Consider the following 22,895-nt stretch of genomic DNA (forward strand, 5'->3'; position numbering starts at 1 on the left):
CGCCCGGTGCGCCCCCGAGACAGGGAGCCGCCAATCTAACCTCGATAAATAAAACCAAATGTTTATTTACACCAAAATTCCAACACTGGATCTTTCACATATGAAGGACAAAGGATATATATACACAGCGGGGCTGGAACGGGGGGCTCGCGGGGCGCTGAGGGACCGCCGCGGGCACCGGCGGCTGCTGGCTCCTTCCCCGGGGCACCGTGAGGGGACCGAGGGGACCGAGATGGGGGTCGAGGGGGGACCGAGGGCACCGGCGTCCTCCGCACATGGCACGCGAGGGAGGGGACCGGGCCGGGATGGGGCGAAGAGGTGGCTGGCTTGTATCTGACTTGGCGCAACCCTGGGGTTTTCCAGCTCTTAAGTAGCCAGCGGCTCGGAACCTATATAAACGATTTAAAAACAAGATAGCCGAGAACAAACTGAGATCCAAGCCGAGCAAGGGCAGGAAAAGCCCTCGGTGAGAAAGGAGCTGAGCAGAGCACAGCCTCCTCCCCGGGAGCACCTTCGCCAGGAGGTGGAGATCAGTTAACTTCAAGTCGGATCAGTAACTTCGTGTTTTAGCAACTCCGTGTTTTAGCAACTTCATGGTTTAAGACTAGAATTACATGCAAGGGGGTGAGTCGGCATTGTGGTTGGCTCCCGAGGAGACATGATTCAAGCGAAAGAGGGTTTTAGACATTATCTGCGCTTCTTTTAAATTCAGACCACCTCTCCCTACTGGGGGCGTCTCCTCAGCGCGCCCCGGCTGAGGCGACCGCAGGCTGCGGGGTGCGTTAAGAATCCCCCTCCCCTGCCTCGTGGAGACCTGGGGCGGGGGTCTCTGGAGAACAGCACGATCCCCCCAGGGCGTAGGCTCATGGAGGAGTAACAATGGTGGGAACGTGAAGAGATTTCCAGCAGGATGCAAGAGAGCTTGGAAATGCTGTTGATTCGTCTTTGTTCTTAAATGAAGAGTACTCTTTTTTTTTTTGTGGGGTGGGGGGTGGGGGGGTGGGGGTGGGAAACTGTCCAAGAAATATTCCATCTGTAGGTATTTTCAGGGAATCCCCTGAGTTACGAAAAGTTCAAGTAAAAAAAAAAAAGAAAAAATCAGCCTATAATAATTTTGTATATAATGACTGAACTACTATAAATCCACAAGCAACAGTTCAGACACGGTGCCTCCAAAGCGTTCATCCCCTCCCTTCCCCTGCCAGGCACGAGCTGCGTCCTGAGGAGAGGCGGAGGGGGAAACCTCTTCCCCACCTGACTCAGCCCAGGCAGCAGGAGACAGAGCCCATCACTACTGCTGAGCGCCGGCAGCAGCTGGAACGGGCATCCCCAGCGTGGTGGTGGCAGAAATGACGGGTGAGCCTGCTAGAGGTCCAAGGGGTGAAGGTGTTGGCACTGAAGAAATCCCTGAAACAGAGACAGGTAAGCAAGAATTAGAGGGAAAGCGGTGCATCGCTACTGAGGACGGCTCAGCTTCCCAAAGGCTGCTAGCTTTGTAGGTCGGTTTGGTGGCACTTTGTCGTATTTTCAGAGCTTCCAAAATAAGCTGAGATGAAAGATCTTTTACTGCTCTCTGCAGCTCAGATTTGTATATGGTCAAGTGTCACAAAGGGCAGACGTGGCCCTGCATGGCAGGATTGCTGTCCTTCGAACTCCTGCCAGAACATCCACCTGCAAAGCACTTTTTTACAAGCAAGACCAGAAAAGCAGGTCAGGCTGCAGCGAGGCCTCATTTCTCTCTCCCACCTGCTTCTTCATGGCCCTCCTTGCCCTCGTCATCAGTCCCAGGAGAAGACCGAATGCCCCACCTGCAGAACTCACCCTCTTGGATCCTTACATCCACACAGCTCGTACAAACGCTTTAACACACCACGCACCAGGAAGAGTCAATGGCAGAACTGACCTGACATCATACTCGCACTGCTGACAGGAGTGCTGCCACCCGGCATGTTGGAGGAGCTCATCCGAGCCTGGTCTTTCACAATGGGATCTAGGAAGAGCACACTACCCTTAGGCGCCGCGTTGACAGACAGCAGGTGAAGCACGCTGCCCGTGAGCTCGGCGCACAGCCAGTGCTGGCAAGCTGCCTACATTAAATAACCCCAACCGTCATCAACCCCTTCCCACCTCCCAAAACTACTGGAGCAGGTGAGGGAATTCCAGGTGTGTCCTTCCCCATACTGAGCTCAGTACAACCTGCATCTGTACTTAGACGAATTTAGCTGTTTCTCCAACTTTCACTTTAAAAGCTTTCAGCTGAACTGAGCAAGCGTTCATATTTGCGTTGTTATGCAGCTGTTCCCAGAAACCTACATCTTGAGATTTGTGAGAAATCGGCAAACATTTAAACACCTTTACTAGTGAAAGTTTCATTTTTGCATGCAAAAGCAAGACCTCGATACACCATTCACTAAGATACGTATTTAGCAACAAAATGAGTTAAAAGGGCCTGTTTTTCAAACCAGAGCTACCTGGTTTTATCAAACACAGGAGTCGGTGTACCAGACACCTGCTGAAATTAGCATGGGTTTAGCACCAGAGTTTTTAACACCGTGCTGCTGATTCACTGGCCTGACACAGACACATCACAGTTTCCTCAGCAGCTGCAGGTGGCAGTGGCCTACTTTACCCACCACAGAAACAAGTAGTTTCAGCTCCATCACAATTATTTGCAAAGACCAGGCTTATCACGTTGCCCTTCTTCGCTCTTGTCTGTGCAACCTACCGGAACGGAGACTTCCCAGAGGCAGAGGAAGAACTGTTTGGACAGCAGATGACCGTAAGAGTGGGTACTTACAGAAGTAGGGGTGTTCCATGGCTTCTCTTGCTGTGAGTCGTGACTGGTGATCATATCGCAACAGCTTATCTAAGAAATCCAGAGCTTCTGGGCTCACCAGATGCTGGTTCTCACTATGAACAAAGCGCTCCCATCGCTTACGGGAGTGTCTGCAGAGAATAAAAAAGCAGATACACAAATGGAAGCGGGCAGAGGACATCAACGCCAGACTTCGCTTTTGAAAAGCAAGGACCGCAATAGATGCCCGTCTCCCAGCTGGGGTGCTGCTCGGTGTGGCAGCAAGGGGGCAGAGCCACGCAAAAGCAGAGCAGCAGTACACTGTGTCACCACGCGGCGGCACAGCTGCCATGGCAGCACAGGAAGCCAAGTTTAGAACGAATTTATAAGCCTGAACTCTCAGGTTCTGCTCTTCTCTCATACCCCCCAACATTTGTTCCTTGTAGTTTTGGCACGTGTCACAAGTGAAATAAGTCTGAGGAAAAAGATACAGAAATGCTAGCAGCAGCAACCGGCTTTCTGTACTGCAGCCCTGAGAAACATGAGTCTCTCTTATTTTTCTGCTACAATTCTGAAGGTAGCGTTTGCTCGTCATGCTTTATACTCTGGCAGTTCATTTATTACCTAGATGATATTTAAAAATCTTTCCTCAAGTGCAGCTGCAGCTAAAGGCCCAGAGGAAGCACTGGCAAAAGGGATTGAAGGCACAAAGTAACAGGCCTTTAGAGTCCTGGCTCCAAGTTCTCCCTTAAGCAGAAGGTTTTTTTTGTTTACTTCAAGCTCTGCTGACAAAGCAGTACACGTCCAGGTCTACGGAGAACTCACAAGCATTTAGGCTACTTCAGAATTTGGCTCACCTGCCCAGGATGTCATTGAAACGTGGATCCAGTTCGACGTTGTATTTGTCAATGTAGTCATAGAGGTCTTCTGTTCCCAGCACTTTGGCTATCCTCACCAGCTAGGAACAAACAGAAAAGTAAGTCACTGCTGTGAGGGAATGGCAATGCCAGAGCCAGCATAAAGACGCTGCAGCACATTCCCCTGGAGCTTGAATGTGGTCTCAGCGGTCCCAGCCAGCAGCCACGGGGCCATCTCATGGCTCCGACTGCTCCAGCAAAGCAGTCACAGGCACCAGAAACACGTCTCCGCTCAGCTGGGGCTCAGTAAGCCAAGGCAGCCTGGAGGGAGCTGCGTACTCTGAACACTAAGGCTTAGAAGATGGATAGGGCAGGGGCTTTCCACATATTATATATCCTCAGGAAGAGCAGATCTACGTACCAGAACGCACCAGCCTTAACATAACTAAGGCCATAACTTTTCCAGATACCTACCGAGTTCATAAATACAAAGCACTATAAATCTATTTCTATTTACTGGGTTAGATAATATCGCACGCTTTTAAGAAGGAATGTGGCTTCAAACCGAGCAAAGAAGTCATTAGAGAAATACCTAAATTCTTCTTTGGATCCCTTGATAGAAGCATGAGCAGAAAACCTTCCTCGTGTTAAGAGAACAGAGATTGTATATGACCAGCTCTCACCTGATCATAGTTGTCATGGCCATGGAAAAATGGCTCCTTTCGGAATATCATACTAGCCAACATGCAACCCAAGCTCCACATATCCAGACTGTAATCATACATCTGTACAAAACCAGAAGGACAATTCAATTTCTAATGAATTAAGCAGAAAAGACTTCCAATACTAACAGCGCCCCCCTTCCTCCCTCCCCAGCGGTACAAACACGGCCACATTACACTGGGAACAGACAAACATGTTTATCGCTAGACCTCTGCTCGGCTCACTTTCCCCGTCACTCAAATTGGGATTACAGCAATTAGCAGAACCACAGGTATCCTATTCCCATCCCTCTCTGTAAAGATATCGGAGACCCAGTGCCTCTTTCTACTTTCACTGCAGCCTTCAATGTTACCAGTCATGGAGAGACACGGGTTGAGAAGGGGAGCCTAATGGCAAGCAACAGGAAGTGCTGACTCCACAAGGTCCGCGAGCAGACAGCGAAGTGCCTTCGTTCAGCACCAGCACGATCTGAAGCCTGCACTAACACTGACATTTCCAGCCCACAGCATTTCCACAATGCAAACTGCCATCAGATTATGGGATGTTTTTATAGCTTTAGAAGTTCACACAGCAATAGCTATTCTCACGAGGACTTTGTTTCATTTCTGTAACTTGCTGCAAAAGCAGCCTTGATAAAAAAAAAATCCAACAATTGTATTCCAGGATCCATGACAACAGTTCTGCAGCTCTTCCTCAGGTCCTCAGATAACTCACTGGTTTCTTTAATCAGTGGCTTTAAAGCCACTGCTTTTTAAATGTATTTTAGAATAGACCATCTTTAGTTGCAGGTCTCTAAGTATCTGAATTTCTCGTTCACTACCTTGAAATGGCACGGGCTTTCTGTACACGCATCAGTGATAAATGCTGGTAATTCTTACCTGATAATCTACCAGGAGTTCAGGTCCTTTGAAATATCTGGAAGCCACTCTGACATTATACTCTTGGCCAGGGTGATAGAATTCAGCCAAACCCCAGTCTATTAGTCTAAGCTAGAAACAGTAGGAAACAAACAAAAAAAATGGCTTAAGGGATGCACCAGCTCTCCATTTGCCGAACCTCACTACAAGTGGGTTTAGCTGGAAGCTTCATTTTTACAAGCGTTCTATTTTCAGTTACTTTGAAGCAGATTGGAATCTCTCTTTAGGTATTCTCCCCACACGAACATCAACTGGTCTAAATAAAATTCCTCTCCTTACCAACCCTCTTGAAACACATAACCCATTACAGGATTTCATTTAATTTTTTTTTCACATGATAGAAACGCAGTTTCCCTCGAATTTGTCTGCTAGTACCTCTACACAGCAGTACCCAAAATGAATCCCTGGTCTCCCAAGGGAAAAAGCAGGACCCCTCCCTGCCCCGTTACCTTTCTGTGCTCATGATCAATCATGACGTTGTGAGGTTTCACATCTCTGTGCATGATTCCCATGCTATGGCAGTAATCTAGAGCCTGTAAGTGAAAGCAACGTACTCTGGAATAGCAAGAACCTTGCAAGTTCAATCATATTCAGAAGTGAATGTTCCACACATATCAAGGCTAACTAGGTAGCAAGACTCTGCTGCCCAGCGTTACATCCTTGACTAGACTCACAGACCACAGGCAACACCTCAAGAGCCCCCTCTCAAAATTAAGCACCAGGAACAGAAGTGTTTGGCTTCGCCTCACGCACTTGCTCATAAAAATGGAATTCCAGAGTCTCTAAGAGCAGAGTTACTGGGCCCTACTGATCAAAAAAAGCATCCCCTTCCCCAGACTCCTAAGAGGAAAATAATTGCTTCAGAAGAACAAATACACCTGACTCACATGACATTAAAGCAAAAAAAAAACAACAAACCAGCCAGTTACAGATTACAGTTTTCAGAGGCTTTTGATTTAGGATCCAGAGTTATCTCAGTGTATCCAAACAACAATTTCCTATCCTCAAAAGAGGACTAGAATTTGTTGCAGAAACAAGGCTAAACAATTGATATTTGACTCGATGTAGATTGTTCCATGCAATTCTTCCATAGGCTTTCTCTCCCCTTTCCCCCATTAGTGTGACAAGACAACCATCTCTATAGGATTTGCTGAGTACAAATCCTCAAAACAAACTGTTGAAGCAGCAAAACACCAACTTACCTTCAAAATCTCATACATGTAGAATCGAATATCATAATCTGTTAATGTCTGGTATAATTGCTGTGGGAAACAAACACATTACATCAGCGTTCAGCACTGAAGACAAACACCACGTCCGTGCCAATCCAGAAAAACCCAGCCCTCTTCTCTGCTGCAGCAGTCCTCCAAACCCACTTGAATGACCAGTAAACAGTTCCCAAGCTACCCTGATCCCACAGACGTTCGGTCTGTTCCTCTCTCCTTACAAATCACATACGCAGCTTACTTGCATGAGGCACTACGCCTGCAGACTGGGGCTCAAAAAGACCAAGGGTGCTCTCAGCTGGAGTAAAGCTACGACAGGCACTGATGGGCCTTGAGGTAACAGGAATTTGCTCCCAAGGTTACAATACCACTTGGAATCTGGATTCTCATCTTGTAACTTCTGTGGCAAAATGGTACTACGGGACTAATTACAAACTTACTTTACTTCCCAAGTAAATCCATCTTTAAAGACAGCTGGCATGTCGGAAGGAAGTGAACAAAACTTCCCTGCCCGCTTTGTACTTGCCCCTTCCCAGAACAAGATTACAAGCGGCTTTCGAATGGAAAACATTAGAGGTGCACAACCCATACCGTACCTTAAAGTCTGTGTTGTTTACATGTTCAAAAACCAAAGCAGGGGTCCGAGACTGAAACAGAAAAAAGCGTTAAGTCTTGTTGAGATAAATTGCTTTCATTTAGGATAATTAAATCATTTTTACTTTAAAACCCCCCTCTGCCTCAGACATGGCTGCAATTGCCCTCAGATAGGGGGGAACAGAGCCAAAGCCTGCAGCCCGCTGCAGTACTCCTGTAGAACAAATTAACATGTCTCAGTTCACTGGTACCTCCTCCTTACAGAGCGAGGGGCTGAAGTGACCCGCAGGGGAGGGGCCTCTACAAGAAGTTAATCAGATTAAGAGGTGATCTGATTACGGGATTCAAAAGCACGATTTAAGAGCAGGAGAAAACAAAAAGCCAAATCAGAGCTGAATCCAAACACAGCAACTTCACCCATGACCCCAAGGAACCCGCTGAGTTCCTTCCATACTCACCACAGGGTCTTTTACTATATCTGCAAGAGTGATTATATTGGGACCGCCTCGCAAGTTTTCTAAGATCTTGATTTCACGCTTGATTTTCTTCTTTTTAACAGGCTGAAGAATAAAAACCCAAAGCATAAGACAAAGCGTCCCAGTAACGCGAGGCAAATAGCTCAACATCTAGATGGCAAAGGTATGGGACTGCAAGTTAGCAAAGTACATCAGAAGCTTTGCAAATTAAGTTCAAACAGTTGGACTTGCTTGTTACGGGACTATGCATCGTTCCAGTACGGGCTCAAGCATCTGCAGTCTCCTAATGATACATTCTTGACAGCCACAAGCATCAGTTTCATGTGAAAAGGGTTATGAATTTGGCTTTTTTTTTTTTTAATAAAGAAAAGTTGTCTGAACATGATCCAATAGTCAAAAGCTTGTTAACTGGCGTGTGGTAAACGTGTAACTCTGAGAAGTCCACCAGCTATCTGAGGACCACTAAACAAAGGCATTTCACCAATCACGTCTGTGGAACAACCAGTTTCCAGGAGACCCTAACTCAGTCTGGAAAGACATTACAACTACAGCGGAACATGCAAAGCAGAAATGAAAAATTTAAGGTTAGCAGTCAGTGAATTTAATCGCTGGCTTTAAAGGACAACGATCCCGTTAGCTCCATCCACCTGAAAGCACGCCAGGGCGCTGGTGGTTAGAGGAGGTGAGAATTCTCTAGTCAGCTGTTGAAGTCTTTTCTAGCTCCAAGTAAAAATGTGTTCCACATCAGGGCTTCTTTACGATAAAGGGTAATTCCTTGCAGGCAGAAATTTAACTCGGTAACGAAGCACAGGGTTTCTTATTAGGAGGTTAAAATAACAGCCCATTTCACCGAATGAGGCTCCAAAGCCAGACTTTAAGGATTTCAGTTTTAGAACATAAAAGCATTTTAGACTAAATGCTGTGTTTTCTGACCTCCCCATCACCTCAAGACAGATTCCACGTTTTGCCCAAATCCCTGCTCACCTTAAGAATTTTAACAACTACTTTTTCATTATTTGTAATGTTGATGGCTTCAAATACTTCACTGTATTTGCCTCGGCCTAATTTTCGAACTAGCTGGTAGTCATCTTGATTTCTGTGGAGACAAAAAGGTACAGTTCCAAAGAGTTGGGTCATTTCCATCAGAGTTTACACGGCACTCCTCAACGCTACACCCCTGACTCACCTTGCAGACGAGGTGGCCTAGCAAGCACCTGAAATCTGAATGTGATGATTAAGAATTAAGAAACAGGGAGCTTCTCTTTGCCCAAGTCAGATTCGATCCTGAAACTGTTTTTTGCAGTAAGCGACACGAGCCCATCTGCATTTCAGCAAACGTGAGCCGTACCTTTCGATCTATAGATTCGGAAGCTACGTTTTCCCTAACGTGACGTTAAAATATCAATAAAGCCATTAAGACCAAAACTTCAGGGCTGGCCCATTTAAAAAGAGACTAGGCACGAGGCACCACTTACGCTCAGATGACAGCACGCATTTCAGGAAACTGGAACTGCAGCAAAGCTGAGGGCAGGCCTCAGCCTGAGCCCTGCTATACAAAGCAGGAACACAGAGCTATGAAGCTGGCACCGCTGCCATCTGATTCTTGGACGGTTTAGTCATGAGATCAATTTAGACATCTCCTTCCTTCAAGGAGGAGCGTACGCGTCTTTTGTAGTCACTTGCAGAGAGCAGAGCAACAAGTCACAAAACAACATGTACCTATTTCAGTTTGCTGCGTCTCTTCACTCCTCCAAGTCAGAAACATCTTTTCACTTCTTTTTGGCCCTGCACCCAGGACCATTTAGCGTGTTTCAGGTAAAAAAAGATTTTCTTCCCTCTGGAAGGAGAAGTTTCCTGGCTACCTGGCAAAAACTCCTCAAACCAAACTCTTAAGGGAGACGCTAAAAATGTTCCTCCACTGCTGGGGATTTAAAATTTTGACAAGAAACAACACTTTCAGGTACACAAGAGGTTATTCTACCATTTCTGTGATCCCACAGCTGTGATCCGAACACGTGCCACGCGCACACAACATCTGCCAAAGAGCACGGAAGAGCCTAACGCAGCACAGGTGTCAGGGCTCCCCTGGCACCACGACGGCAGATCCCACCAGGATCCATCCCAGCCCCGGGACTTACCCCCACTCAACAACATGCGACTCGTAGTCCCAGTACTCCCGGGGTCTGTGTGTGTTCACATCCGTGTAAACCCTGGCCCTGCTCGGCACGGGTCCCGACATATCAGACAGGTTGGCAGGTGGAAGGGAGGAGATGTCTGAAATCAGAGGCTACCCGAACTCCGAGGTTGGACAGAGGATAAAGGCCTCGGACAGGCCTCGGATTCTTCCAGCTGCAGAGAGAAAATAAACCAAAGGTTAAAATCTCAAGATACTATAAAAATAGTTAAGTTAATCATTAAAAGCTGTTGAAAAGGAGAAGCTGGAGCCTAGCCCCGGGGCCTGGGATCGTTTGTCAGGCCCTGGAAGCCGTTTGCCTGCTCTCCCTCACACAGCACAGGACCGCTTGGCCCGCCTAAGAGAAGTCACACCCCGCGCGCACCTCGCGGCTTTCGGTACCGAGTTTCCAGCTTATGGCTGCAGAGATAACTTCCCAAAGGGGAAGGAACGCGGCGAGCTCTGTATCAGCGGAGGGCCTCCTCCCCTCGGCTCCGCGGCGGGGGCAGCTCCTCCTGCAGCCTCTGCCAGCAGCGCGTGGAGCAGAACCTCCGCGACCCGCGCCTCTTGCAAGGCGCTAACCGTCGACGCTGCGAACAGCTGACAGATTTACAAGGTCACCCGTGCGACCTAAATTAAGCGCATCCCGAAGTTTCAATTTCTGGAAGCACCAGTTCTCATTTAAAGCAGAACCCTGGGACTCGCAATTCAGAAGGACCTCATCAGAGCAGTTTTTATCGCTCTGCCTCACATACACAAAACCGGCTTCAGAAACACCAAACTTCGCTTCCCTGCTGCCCCCACGTTCGGTTTTTGTTAAAATTCAACCATCGGAGCTCAGGACGCTGGGAAGATCTCACCGAGGCCAGTCGTTACAAACCGTTCGGGGCCTGAAGACGCTCGGAGGACTTTTTGGCAGAGGCAGCCAGGAGCTGTGCTGGTGCTGGGCACCAACCGTGGCCCCAGCCTCCCGCGTTCGAGGAAATCCAACCATCCAAGAGGACGGCAGCACCTGGGCTGGGTTACTTTAGCCAAACACTGGAAGAATTCTGCTGCAAATGCCTGGTGGTGTCCCTTTACACTCTGCTTGTCCAAAGGGCTCAGCAAGCTCCTCCACTTCTTCCTTCAGACATGATTTTAGCAAACCTCCTGTTAAGCTTTACCATTACTGTGACTAATTGAAATAACTAAGAAGGAAGTCCTTGTATGTCAAAGAAACACTCCAGTTTGTGGCTATTTAAGACACCGGGAACGCGCTGTAAGGACACCAGTCACAGACCAGCGCTCTGCTGGGCCCCCCCGACACCGGGCTGGTATCGATTCCCTCACCCAGTGATCTTGGGAAGCTTACTTAAACTTTTACTTCCCTTAAAGAGGGATCATGGTCAACAACTGGGTTCCTCAGTAAAAACAAACTCATCGGTGCAGGGATGAAGCTCCTCTGCGGAGCACGCCGCGTTCTCAGGGCCTGGTGAAGGCCTAATGCTAATATCTGTTAATATTACCCAACACTAGAAAGCACAGATATTGTGGTGGCGTAACAGTATTCAGTCAAGAATCACGGCTCCCGTATCAAAACCCAGCTGTTGAGACTCTGGCCCTGCCATCTAAGCCTCCTAGTTTTCATAAATCCAGCCTACCTACCAAAAGCACACTTGCCATCACTGGTAAAGTCAATAAAGCCCGCTGAAAACCTCACGCAAGATGTCTGATTTTTTTTTTTACTAGGTCGTAAGCAGGCAGCGGACAGCCCCGCATTTCGACAAACGCTGCCGAGCGCTCCGACCTCATACCAGAGGCGCTGCCCTGCCCAAAAGCAGGGCCTTCGCACCCCATAAATCCTCCACCGCAAGTGAAAGCTGACAAACTCGTAAAACATTTAAATACGAGAACGTCAGCTTCCAAATTCACTCGTGAGGAAGGAAGCCGTGCTGCGGCGTGGAAGAGCTCCGGTTGCGGCGCCTTGCAGGGCCTACAGGGCCGTGCCTGGAGGAGGGCGCGCAGGGGGGGGCAGCGCTGGAACTGAAAGAAGCGGGGATGATTTGCTGTGCCGATCCCATCCCCTCGCAGAAACACGCAGCCGCTACCCTGCGGGAGGAAGTAATAGCACCATTAATCAGAAATTAATCAGAAAGACCTAGAAATCTACTCGGAGCGGGACGCATTGCGCAAGAAGAAAATTCCAGAAGGAGAATCCCGCTGGCGGCAGCTTCCTGACGTTCCCTTCAGTGCCTGCTGCAAGGACCCCAGTGAGAGCTGCTGGCCACGAGGGCAGGGGGCGACCCGGGGGCACGACTCTGACGTCCCTCCCCATTTCACACTGCTCCCCCAGCAGCCGGTCCCACGTTCGGACGCGGAACCATTCGCATTTCTCTTTCTGGCGTGGACTAAGACTCCTCTAGTGGCACGAACGCTGGTAACACGGGTCGTTTTTTGACCCAGCGACACGCGAGTCTTTCGAGGGCGGCTCCGGGTGGGCAGGGCAGCAGGAATCCAGCCCCGGGGGCACGAAGGGGCACAAAGGGACCCGGTGCTGCTCCCCAGTCCGCAGCAGGGACGGGACCAGCCTCAGCGCAGCAACACACGGGACGCTTCAGCCAGGTGTTGGGTAAGCACAGAACACGAAATATTACTAAAAAAGTCAACTTCCAAAGAGTAATTCCCCTAACAAAACGCACGTTTCCGAAGATCAGGCAGCAATCGCCCCAGACCTCACACCACGTGTCCACGACTCGGGAGGGCAGCAGAAGGGGCACCTTTACCAGAACGCGCTCAGCACCACGCGGCCCGATTTCAACATTTCATCGCGTTTTCGTTTCTCCTCATCCCTTGCGCTTCCAGCGGGACACCCACTTGCTGACTTCACCTGCCCGGTACTCCTCGCGGGGGAACTAACAGAGGCCACGCGCACCTAAGATGACTTGGCAGTTTTAACTTCTCAGCGTGATTCGGTACCAAGAAAGCACACGACTGCTCCACATCATTCAGCTGAAAAAGATCATTGTTTCAGCAGGGGAAAAAAAAGAGAAATCAATCTCATTATCTAAAGACAGATCAAACTTCAGAGCGGATATTTTCTTGTCATGTAGCTGCAGCCTAGCACAAGCTCCGTGCTGTAACAGACAGCTCAGAGAGGTTTTTTTCAGGAAATCATCGACTGGGGCTTCTAAGAATGGCACGCAACGCCCGTGAAGGCAGGTATCGTCGTCTGCTGCTCCTGACGTGGAAAGAGGAAAGAATCTGCAGAGAGAACTTGGTTTCAAAGCAGTTACTTACACGCACAAATTTCCTCACCCGAGAACTTTTCACTTCGTCTACTCAAGCTGCTAAGGAATCGATTCGTATTTTGCTTTCACTGCCCCTCAGGAGGGATGATTTTGTAGCGGATCCAAGCTCTTTGAGATAAGGGACAAATGAGGACAAATAACAGGTACAGGTGCGGTCACGCAATGCCAGGTTAGCTCGCAGTTTTCAGGCCGAAAAATCTACAGTGTGAGTGGCAATCACGCCTAAACGAAACGAGCGTCCTGAGCACATTACAGGGTGAGCTGTGCTACCGCGGTCGGAAGCCTAAGAGAAGAGGTCGCTTCTTAATTCCCGCATAAACGACAGCATCATGGGATAACTTACGGCGGGAGGGACTGCCCCAAGCAGTCCAGGCACAGCAGATCGGGTTGCCACGTCCCGCACCTCCAAGGCTGGAGGCTCCGCAGCCTCCCTGGGCAACCCGCTGCAGGATGCGACCGTGCTCACCAGGGAAAATACAAAACCCCGCATCCGATCTGAATCCCTCATCGCCCTGTGGCACTCCCGCGCTGTGCTGCGAAGCGCTGCCACCAGCTCCCACCTCCACCGCTAGCTGTGCTCTCCAGGCCGAGGCATTCCTTTCAGAAGCAAAGAACCCGTGACAAAACCAGCCCAAACGCTCCCCCCGCAGCACCGGGCCCGGCTCCGCGCTGGCCCCACGGCAGCTGCAGCGCTGGGGAGCAACTCCAGCAGCTCGGTACCCGCTGCGCCTGGCCGGGAGCCGTCCTGCCACCAGTCCCGTGCTGCACCCACACGCGGCCCAAGTGCCACCAGCCGGCTGCCTGCAGCTGGCATCGCTGCCAGGAGATGCCCCAACATTTGGGGTGACACGGAGAAGCACCCGAGGCTCAGGAGAACACAATGCGCCTCTGAAAAAACGTCCTCTCTCCGGCAAAGCTGAAGCGCTCAGCTAAGAAACAGGACCACGAGTGCTAAGGCAGGGAGCAGCGAGGAGGACAAAGCCCTCAGTCAGCCGCCCGGCACCCGCCGCTCGATGCCAGGGTGCGCCCGCGCCGGGGCAGAGGGCAGCTCCTCTGCTCGGGGCGATGCCCCCGAACACACCGCCGGGCGGCGTCCTGGCGGCGGCTCTGCTGCACGAACCCGCGCAGGAGGTGCGGTGGCTGCTCTAACGCTCAGACCTGCCCTGAGAAATGCCTCTAAGTATCAGCGTAAGCTCGTCACCAGCTGCGGCCGCGGCAGACGGACCACGGACGGACAGCAGCCGGTTCATTCTGAGCAGAACTACAGCAGGCAGCCCAGAACCGAGGGGGCGTTCCTGCCCTCCGTCCCCAGCTACAGCGAGACCTCGCCTTTCGCAGAAAACGGCCCAAACCCAACCTCAGAAATCAGAAGCGCACAAGGTGCTTTGGTGGTGGGGGCACATCCCGGCTGTCAGCCACGCTGCCTGCAGTTTGCCTTCATGCAGCCCCGCCGATCCCTTGCCTACGAAGCCGCCCAGGGGTGGCGCGCTCGCTCCCGCAGCGTTCGGAGGACATCTCGTGCCGGGCAGGTGCTACTGGAATTAAAAGTTCAGGACGTGCTTCAACGCTACAGTGCAGCCGACTGGCAGCCGGCAGCGAGCAAATCCCGCGGTAACTCTAAAGGAAGAGGCGACAGTAACCGACTTCACAACAAGCACGTGCTCCACCTCGCAAAAGAAACCTAATTCCTGCGTTTTCCTAACACTGGAACTGCAGCAATACGAGCACGGAGCAGATGACCTCCAGAAGTCCCTCGCAGCCTATATTTTTCTACGATTTTATAGCTGAAATAGAAACAAGCCTGGATTAACAGAACTGACATTTTACATCCTTTCCCGAAACCCATTTACCTACTAAAGGGACAGCATCGATTGAGAAGCAGATTTTAAAACCTAACAGAGTTGAAAAAAAGCTGAGGTTTGAAACCAAACTTTTCTCTTGATATTTCCTGGAACACCGCTGTCTGCTTGAACTGCATTTTTCCACCAAAATTTTTTTCCAGATTTCTTTTAAATAGCTGGCTGTGGCCGGCTGCGGAGAAATAATAAAGGCTGATGCATAAAGACCCCGAACATTCCCTTAAAAAAGGAAACAGAAAGAGTTGTTACTGAATTCAAAATAAGACATGACCAGCCATTGGGAAAAAGAGCTGACAGGCTGAGAAACATCTTGGAGTAATTCCGTACTAGCGAGCTCCTAAAATTGAGCGCGGCGCTTCCTTTACCCGCGTTTCTAATTCCTCCCCCGAACTCCCCGCAGCGCCTGCCAACAAAGAAGTCGCCCCTTGCAAGGGGGGGGCCACGAGCTAACGGGAGTCACAGGACCACGAAAACATTTTCACTTTAACTCCACGTTTGACGGTAAGGCCACAGCCCCGGGCAAAACTCGACTCTGCCGCCTCGCAAACCTTGCAAGCGGCGCCTGTCGTGCCTGGCACGCCGCGGGCTGCCCCGGCAGCAGCTCCGTGCCCGCGCTGTCCCCGCAGCAGCTCAGCCACAGCCTGCCTTCCCGTTCCGAGCTCTAACAGCTCCCTTCCAGAGGAGCTCGCACGGATCCTCCGCCGGTTCCCAGAATCCCGGCCTAGCCGGACAACCGTCCTTACATTTACAGAGCTCCAGTGCTGGCAGCTGCTCGAGTACCTGGGCCAGGCAGCCGGGATTCCCTCCAGCAACAGGAGGCTGCCAGGGACTGGAACGTTCCTCGCCGCATCTCCTAGGGGTCACACAGAATAGCTGGTCAGCTCCGAAACTCCTCTCCTCCCGCCCTCCCATAAAATCACGGCCTCTCCCTCGTATCCGAGCAGCCAGCCTAGCTCTCGGACCCGGGGAAAGCTTTCCCTGACACACCACCGCCGAGGCTTGTCTGGAACGGGTCGCAGCAGCCGGCGATGCTGGCGGGACACCGAGGCCCTTGCGGCTCCCAGGCCCCTCAGAGCAGGGGGTATCGGCACTGCCACCACGTCAGATTCGGGCCGCAATCAAATAAAAACGGCTGAAAGGCCAACCGGGAACAGCCAACAAATAAAAACGGCATAGCCACGAACGGCCAAATGGTGCCGCCGGCAATCCTCTGCCCTCGGGGGCGCCACCCGGGGCAGGCAGAGCCGCGCTCCGTCCCCTGGGGGTGACAGCCAGGGTGCTGTGCCCTGCGGGGAGCACGGCGAAGGCGGCGAGGCAGGGCACGGGGCTCCTGAGAGCAGCCCCGAGAAACGTCTCGTTAGCCTCGACCACGCCAAAGCCAGACGGCTCGCGAGGACTCGAGTGCGGAGCGACGTGAGCCTCTTTCTTCTCAGCACACTGCTAAAAACCAGAGCTCCCACCGCTGGGGCTCGGGACGGCTTTTTCCAAGCAGAATTACCGAGCCCACCCTTCGTGGGATGCCGGCAGCCCCGGGCAGCTCCTCCCGAAAGCTCAGGACGGGGAACGTTGCAGCGTCACCGCAGGCTCTTCGCAGCTGACGTCGGGTCAACCGGCAGCACCCTCTGGAAAGTTCTACCTCCGTAATTAGCGCTAAGCGAGGCAGTTGTTTTCCTCCCTCATTAGCACGCGGAGTTCCGACAGCCCCATCGCCCAGCTGAGTGACCCCCCGCGGCTGACGTGCGGGGTGTGACGGAGCTGGAGGGCAAAACGGAGCCGGGTCGCTTGCGTTTAACCACCCTGACCCTGCAACTCCCGGAGGCAGGAGAGGTTCTGGAGGCCGGAGGATAAACGGCTGTGGCGTGTGGAACTTCTTCAGGAAATCCTGGGGTCAGCTGCCCCCACCACGCAGGCAGCGCTTTGTGGACCGTCTCCGCAGCTCTGACGGGCTCAGGACGAGAGGCGCGGGGCAGCCCCCATCCGAGGGCAGAGCTGCCGCCACTGGGCTCCGGGAACTCGGAGCGAGGCGCACCTGGCTACGGCTGCTCCCAAAACCCGCCGGGGAACGCTTCTCTGAGGGTGGAAACCTGCCTCCATCACGCACCGGCTCTGAGGCAGCACGCCGTTCGTCGCTCAGCAGGGACACGAGGGCCGAACCCACCCTGGCCGTGACAAGCCAAGCCAAGCACGAGGCTGCCCGCCTCTGCCCGCCTCTGCCTGCCTCCGTCCGCTGGTCTTCGCCCCTTGGAATCGCCCAGAGAAGCTACCGGGCGGCATTAAGAGGTGGCTTAGGAGGAGGATGCGTCTCCGCGCCCTGCTGGACGCACCCACGCCTTCCAAAATGCTCAAACTTGCAGCTTTTAATTTATAAGTCGGTCGATGCTGATGGAGACTCTGCCCAACTTCATCAGTGGGCAAGGAGAGCTCCCCTCCTCCCGGCAGGTAACCGGGCCGGGGTAACCTGCACGAGGTGAGGCTGAGGCGTCACAGCCCGGCGCTCGCAGCCAGAGAGAGAAACCTCTGTCAAAGCCCGCAAGAAAGTGAGCGGCGCGGGAGCTCTCCCTTTTCTGTGCAGGAGGTCCCTTTGCGCTGATCCACCTCCGGCACGCGAAGAACGAAGACGTCCCGGCGGCTCCGCGCGCAGGAGGATTTCTTGGGGGGGGGGGGGGAGGTCTCCAAAACGCAGCGAGACTCCCCCACCCCACGAGGGCGAGATCCCGCACAGAATTCCGTGCTGACACCACGCTGCCCGCGCCTAAAACCAACGCGGCTGCCCGGCCCCTGGGCAGGCGTGCGCGCAGAGGTCTGCTCCTCCACAAACAGCAGCGCCGGTTTTCCAGCCCCACGCTGCAGCACCCGAGGGCACGGCCACGTCCCACCCCAGCCCACGACTTCCCACCTCCATCCGCGCGCCTTTACCGGCCACTACCGGCGAGCAACAGCCAGAGCGTAACCCAGGCGCCGGGTTCAGCACCTCCATGGCCTGTGTTACACAGCGCCTACCTGCGAGCGGTAATATTTCATAAAAAAAAATGAGAAATCAGTCCTGAGGTCATAACCTACCTCTCAAACAAATCAATTCTGTGGAAAGTTACCGAAATCCTACCCTTCCCAGTAGGAGCCTGGCCCAGTGCTGCTCTGTGCCCGCACGGAGCTCCGAGGTGTCCCCTCTGCTCCTCAGCTCCCCGAAGCAGCAGCACCGCAGGGACAACGAAGCCACCTGTGCCAACGAAACTGCCCAGAGCGGCCTGGACGAGGCAGCAGGCACAAGGCGGGCTCGCTTCGGGGCTCCTCTGACCGACAGCGGAGATCCTCGACCCGCTGCCCCTACGGCCGCATCGACAACCCCATTTCTCCTCGATCCTTCTGCTGGCGGACGGCTCTGGCACCTCGGCGGAGTCCAAGACCCGGGCTGGGAGACGCGCTGCCCTCAGTGCCCGAACCGACGGCTCCGGCAGCCGCCGTCTCCTCTTCAAAGCAGGTTTCCTGGATCCAAAGGAGGCGGCCCGTGCTGCAATCGGGTTTTGTCAATTCCAGGCAAGTCAACCCTTGGAAACCCCTGGAAGGAGATGTCCAAGCTCAGGAGAATTATCCAAGAGTCGTCTTGCAACCAAAAGCAGAGAAGGTTTGCAGCCAGCCCAAGGCACAGCAGCCCCTGCTGACCCTAAAACCCGTGGGGTTATTCTCTCAGGACCCTCACAGGACACGAAAACCCAAGCTGGTTTGGGTTTTCTCACCCCTACAGACCCCAAGCGTGATGCCTTGAGGTACGCGGCTCAGAAGTGCCGACCCGCGGAGGCGACGGGTCCGGTAACCCAGAAATAATCCCTGCCTGGCCAGAAACGTGACACAAATTAATCGCAGCGCCACAATGTCACCCATCTGCTTCTGTCTTCCTTTCCCTTATTCCTCAGAGGACGCGAGGAAAGGCAGGAAGAGAAAATGAGTCCTGTGAGGAGGGAACGCAGCAAAACCTCCGGCAAAAGGCCACCGCCGTTCAACAAAGCTGGGAGAAGTCACCTGAGGTGGTGAGGGGGACGGGGAGAAGTGGTTTCTTTCTCTGTCGCCCCACCAATCTGGTGCCACCTTTCGCTGCCCCGACTTCCCCAAATTCCTCCCACGAACCTGTTCCACACCCCCTCGGCGGCGCTACCTCGAAACCCCCCAAAATCCCACCAGGGCGGCGATTCTGCCTCCCCCCCTTCGGGAAGCGGCGCTCGCACCCCGGCCGATCCCCGCTCGCTGGCTTCCACCACCCCTGGCTTTGCGTCGCCTCTCATCAAGAAAACGAGCATCACCACCCCCCCCCCCCCTCCGAGGCCCAACCCCGGGACATTTCACAGAACATCCCCCGGTCCGGTTTCCTTCGCGTTTGCCAGAACTCGGTGCCGACGTCCCCGTCCCTCTCGTGCGGAGCCGTGCCCCCGCCCCCCCCCCCGGTGCCCACTTCTCCATCCCTCCCCGAGCACGAACTCCGCCGCTTTCTGCACCGTGCCCACGCCGCCAGCACACGGGGCGAGCGGTTCTTCTGTCCCCGCACGCCCCACAGCCCAGCTCGTGCTGGCGGCCGCGTCCGACACCCACGGCCGACCCGGCGCCAACGCCAGCCCCGCACGAAGCCCGGTATTTCGAGCAACCGTCGCGCTTCTGAGAGGAGCGAGCCTCCTGAGCGCCACGAGCTGCCGCCTGCCCCGACGCCTCCCTGTGCCTGGAGAAGCCCCCAGAGCCCCCCCCCCCACACACAGTGCTACCACCCCCAGCGGGGGCCGGCTCCAGAACCGCCCGACCGAGCTCACAGGCAGGTTACAAGGCACGCCGAGGCCCAAACTCACGTGGGCCAGGGGATGGCGGGCGGAGCTCGCAGCACACCCCCCCCCCCTTCCAACGGGGCCCCTCCGAGCCCCCCAGCCCCGCACAGAGGGTGGCTCTGCTCACCAGCACCGCCTCAGCACCCGCAGAAGGGACGCGCGGGCCCTCTCGGGCTCTGCCTAGACCCAACCGCTGCCGTCAGCAGAAAAACGCAGCGGCGGCCGGGTGTTTATAACCCAAACTTTATTGGCCGGACCCGAAGCCCCGGGTAAGGAAGAATAATCTGCCGAACGGCACGCACGGGGTTTCATAATCTTATCTGCCCTTTCGTTTACAAGGCGCATTTCACCAGCTGCCACACACAGCCTGCTGCCCCGGGGCGCAACGCGCTGAATTACACCGGGGGGGGGGACACTGACCACCCCCGGGGTATTTAGGAGAGGGGCGAGCGCGAGATCGCCTCCCGCCCGGCAGCCCCAGGCCTCTCCTCGCCTCTCGACTTGGGGAAAAAAGGGGGGGGCCCTACCGGGGGCAGGCAGGGGAGGGGAAGCCCTAAGGGTGAGGAGCACCCGCCCCACCTAAGCGGGCCCCCTCGGACACGGCCGGGGGAGGGGAAGGCCGCCTGCCCACGGGGCTGGGGCCTCCCTGTGCGGCTGGGGGGAGCCCCCAGTGGGGGTAACCCCATGGCCGGCCCCATAGCCTGCCATACAGGCGGCCCCACAGCTGGCCCTACAGCCGGCCCAATAGATTGCCCTACCACCTCCCTCATAGGCAGCCCCACAGCCGGCCCCACAGCCCGCCTCACAGGCAACCCTACAACCGGCCCCGTGGGCGACCCCATAGGCGGCCCCACAGCCGGCCCTACAACCGGCCCCATGGGCAGCCCCCGGCCGGCCCCACTCCCCCGGGGCCCTCAGCCCCTCCCGGAGCAGCCCCCTTCCCCCCCCCCCCCCCCAAACCTCCCCCGTTTCCCCCAACCCCCCCCCCCCCACCATCTCCGTGCCGGCCCCACAGCGCGGCCCCTCTCCTCTGAGGGGCGTCCCCGGGCCCGGCCCCACGGCGCGGCCCAAGCGGGGCGCGGAGCTCGGCGGCGGCTCCTACACCCCCCCCCCGCCGTGGGGACCCCTTTGGGGAAGGTCAGGGGATGCCGCCGAGCCCCCTCGGGGCCGTGCCGGGCCTCAGCGGGCCCCGCCGGTACCTGCCGGAGCCGCCGCCGCCGCCGCCCGCCGGGCGCACACAGACAATATGGCGGAGGCACAAGGCTCGGCCGCCAGCCGCAGGGACCAGAGCGAGGCGCGCCGGAAGCGGAAACCGCGACGTGCCGCGGGAAGGAGGGGTGTGTGGGGAGGGGAGGGAGGCGGCGCGCATGCGCGGAGCGGGGGGAGGGAGGGCGGCGCGCCGCGGGGGGTTGTGGGGGTTGTAGTTCTGAGGGGGGTGAAGGGAGGGGGAACGGGGAGGCCTAGCGGGGAGGCCGGGGTGCGGGGCAGAGCCCAGCCGGGGGTAGCCCGGGAGGGGCCGGGGGGGGGAGGCAGGGTACGGGAGGCCTCGGCCGGAGGAGGAGGAGGAGAGGCGGAGGCCTGGCCGTGAGGCGCGGCCTGTGCGCGGGGCCCGCCGCCAGGGGGCAACTGCGGCTCGTGACGGGGCCGGCGGAGGCCTGAGGGGGGCCCGGGAACGGCCTCGGCCCTGCCCCGGTCCCGGTCCCGGCCTCCAGGGCAGCCCCGGGCCGTGCCGGGCGGCGAAGGGAACCGGCGGGAGGCGGCCCCGGACCGGGCGGCTGCAGGACGCGGGCAGCCGGCTCCGGGCGGCCGCCCCGGGAGCCCCGAGCCCGGCCCGGGTTGGGCCCTGGTGGGGTGCTGGGCCCCGGGCCGCGGCCCTTCCCCGAGGGCTGCCCGGAGCCGGGCGTCTGCCGGCCGGTCTGCTGCGGGCTGAGCCGTTGGGAGGCCCTGGGGGGGACACAGAACCACAGAGTCACAGAATGACAGGGTCCCAGAGTCACAAAATCACAGAATCCCAAAATCCCAGAATGACAGAATCCCAAAATCACAGAATCCCAGAGTCACGGAATCACAGAACCGCAGAAACACAGAATGACAGAATCTCAGAATCACAAAATCCCGGAATCCCAGAATCACAAAATCTCAGAATTCCAGAACCACAGAATCACGTAATCACAGAAACACGGAATGACAGAATCCTAGAATCACAGAGTCACAGAATCCCAAAATCCCCAAATCCCAGAATCCCAGAACCACAGAACCACAGTCACAGAATCACAGAATCACAGTATGACAGAATCCCAAAATCCCAGAATCCCAGAATGACAGAATCCCAGCACCACAGAATCCCAGAACAACCAAGGTCAGAAGAGACCTCCAAGCTCACCCAGTCCAGCTCCGACCTAACGCCACCAACTCCTCCACACGTTAAAACCCAGCCAGGGCCCCTCCGAAACCACGCCGAGACCCCCCCACACACACCCCTGCCCACGTAGGGCTGCGCCCCAGCTCGTGTCACCCGCGTGGGGACGCGTGGCCTCGTGCTGGCGCATGCCCTGCTGTGGAGGCCGGGCTCTGGCCAAGCACCACGGCCCGCCTGGAACCAGCAGCCATCCCGCGGGGAAGAGGGGCTCGTGCTGAGCCACGTTCACAGCCCCCTGCCCGCAGGAACCTGCCCGGCCCTGCCCGGAGCCCACGTGCCCGAGCCCCCGCGGCCTCGTGGCTGTGCTGCACGCGTGTGTGTCCCTCCCTCCCCGCGTGTGTCCCTCCCTGCGTGGGAGCCTCACCCGCGGGAGGAGCCGCCGGCGGCCGCCTGCCCGAGTCCCACAGCCCCCCTCACCCCGGGTCACTCCCATTAGGTAAAGGAGCAGCTCGTCTTGGCGGGGGTATCTCCCTCTTGTGCTTTCCTTGTATTGTACGGGCCTGGGTCATCGAGGAAATCTTACGGGTCCTTCTGCTGCCGAGTGGTCACTGGGGAAGCCCGGCCCCCTTCCCCCCATTGTCAGCGGCCGGGCTGTATCCTCGCTCCGAGCCCCGGCCCCTAAAAATAGCTCTTTGTCAGGCGATTGTTCCGACACCTTCGCGGCCGCATTGACGTGGGCCGGAGCGGGACAGAGATGGGGTAGGTGGAGGGGAAGGGCTGGAGGTCCCCCCTGGGACCGCTCCGAGTATTCGCCACTGATAACAG

At 55.4% G+C, this 22,895-nt stretch overlaps 1 protein-coding gene across 1 annotated transcript; it reads right to left on the reverse strand.

The window, feature by feature from the left end:
• Window positions 1-41: 41 nt before the first annotated feature.
• CSNK2A1 (casein kinase 2 alpha 1) lies at window positions 42-21,048 on the reverse strand. The gene is made up of 13 exons (XM_083801597.1): window positions 20,911-21,048; window positions 9,726-9,936; window positions 8,572-8,683; window positions 7,570-7,671; window positions 7,114-7,164; window positions 6,494-6,553; window positions 5,741-5,824; window positions 5,253-5,363; window positions 4,335-4,436; window positions 3,652-3,752; window positions 2,798-2,946; window positions 1,904-1,990; window positions 42-1,407 (listed from the first exon to the last, which is right to left on the reverse strand). Exons 2-13 carry the CDS (start codon window positions 9,824-9,826, stop codon window positions 1,292-1,294), a joined length of 1,176 nt encoding a protein of 391 aa, XP_083657723.1. The 5' UTR covers window positions 9,827-9,936; window positions 20,911-21,048; the 3' UTR covers window positions 42-1,291.
• Between the last annotated feature and the right edge of the window lie 1,847 nt (window positions 21,049-22,895).

The sequence above is a fragment of the Anser anser genome (assembly GCF_964211835.1).
Source record: "Anser anser genome assembly, chromosome: 16".
NCBI classification, from domain to species: Eukaryota; Metazoa; Chordata; class Aves; order Anseriformes; family Anatidae; genus Anser; species Anser anser.

Excerpts from the sequence above, each read along its gene's own strand:
- CSNK2A1 (XM_083801597.1), bottom strand. The coding sequence starts at position 9,826 with ATGTCGGGACCCGTGCCGAGCAGGGCCAGGGTTTACACGGATGTGAAC. Across the intron at positions 7,672-8,571 it reads TAGTTGTTAAAATTCTTAAG|CCTGTTAAAAAGAAGAAAAT; the intron begins GTGAGCAGGGAT and ends TTTATTCTTCAG. Across the intron at positions 3,753-4,334 it reads GCCATGACAACTATGATCAG|CTGGTGAGGATAGCCAAAGT; the intron begins GTGAGAGCTGGT and ends GTTTGTTCCTAG.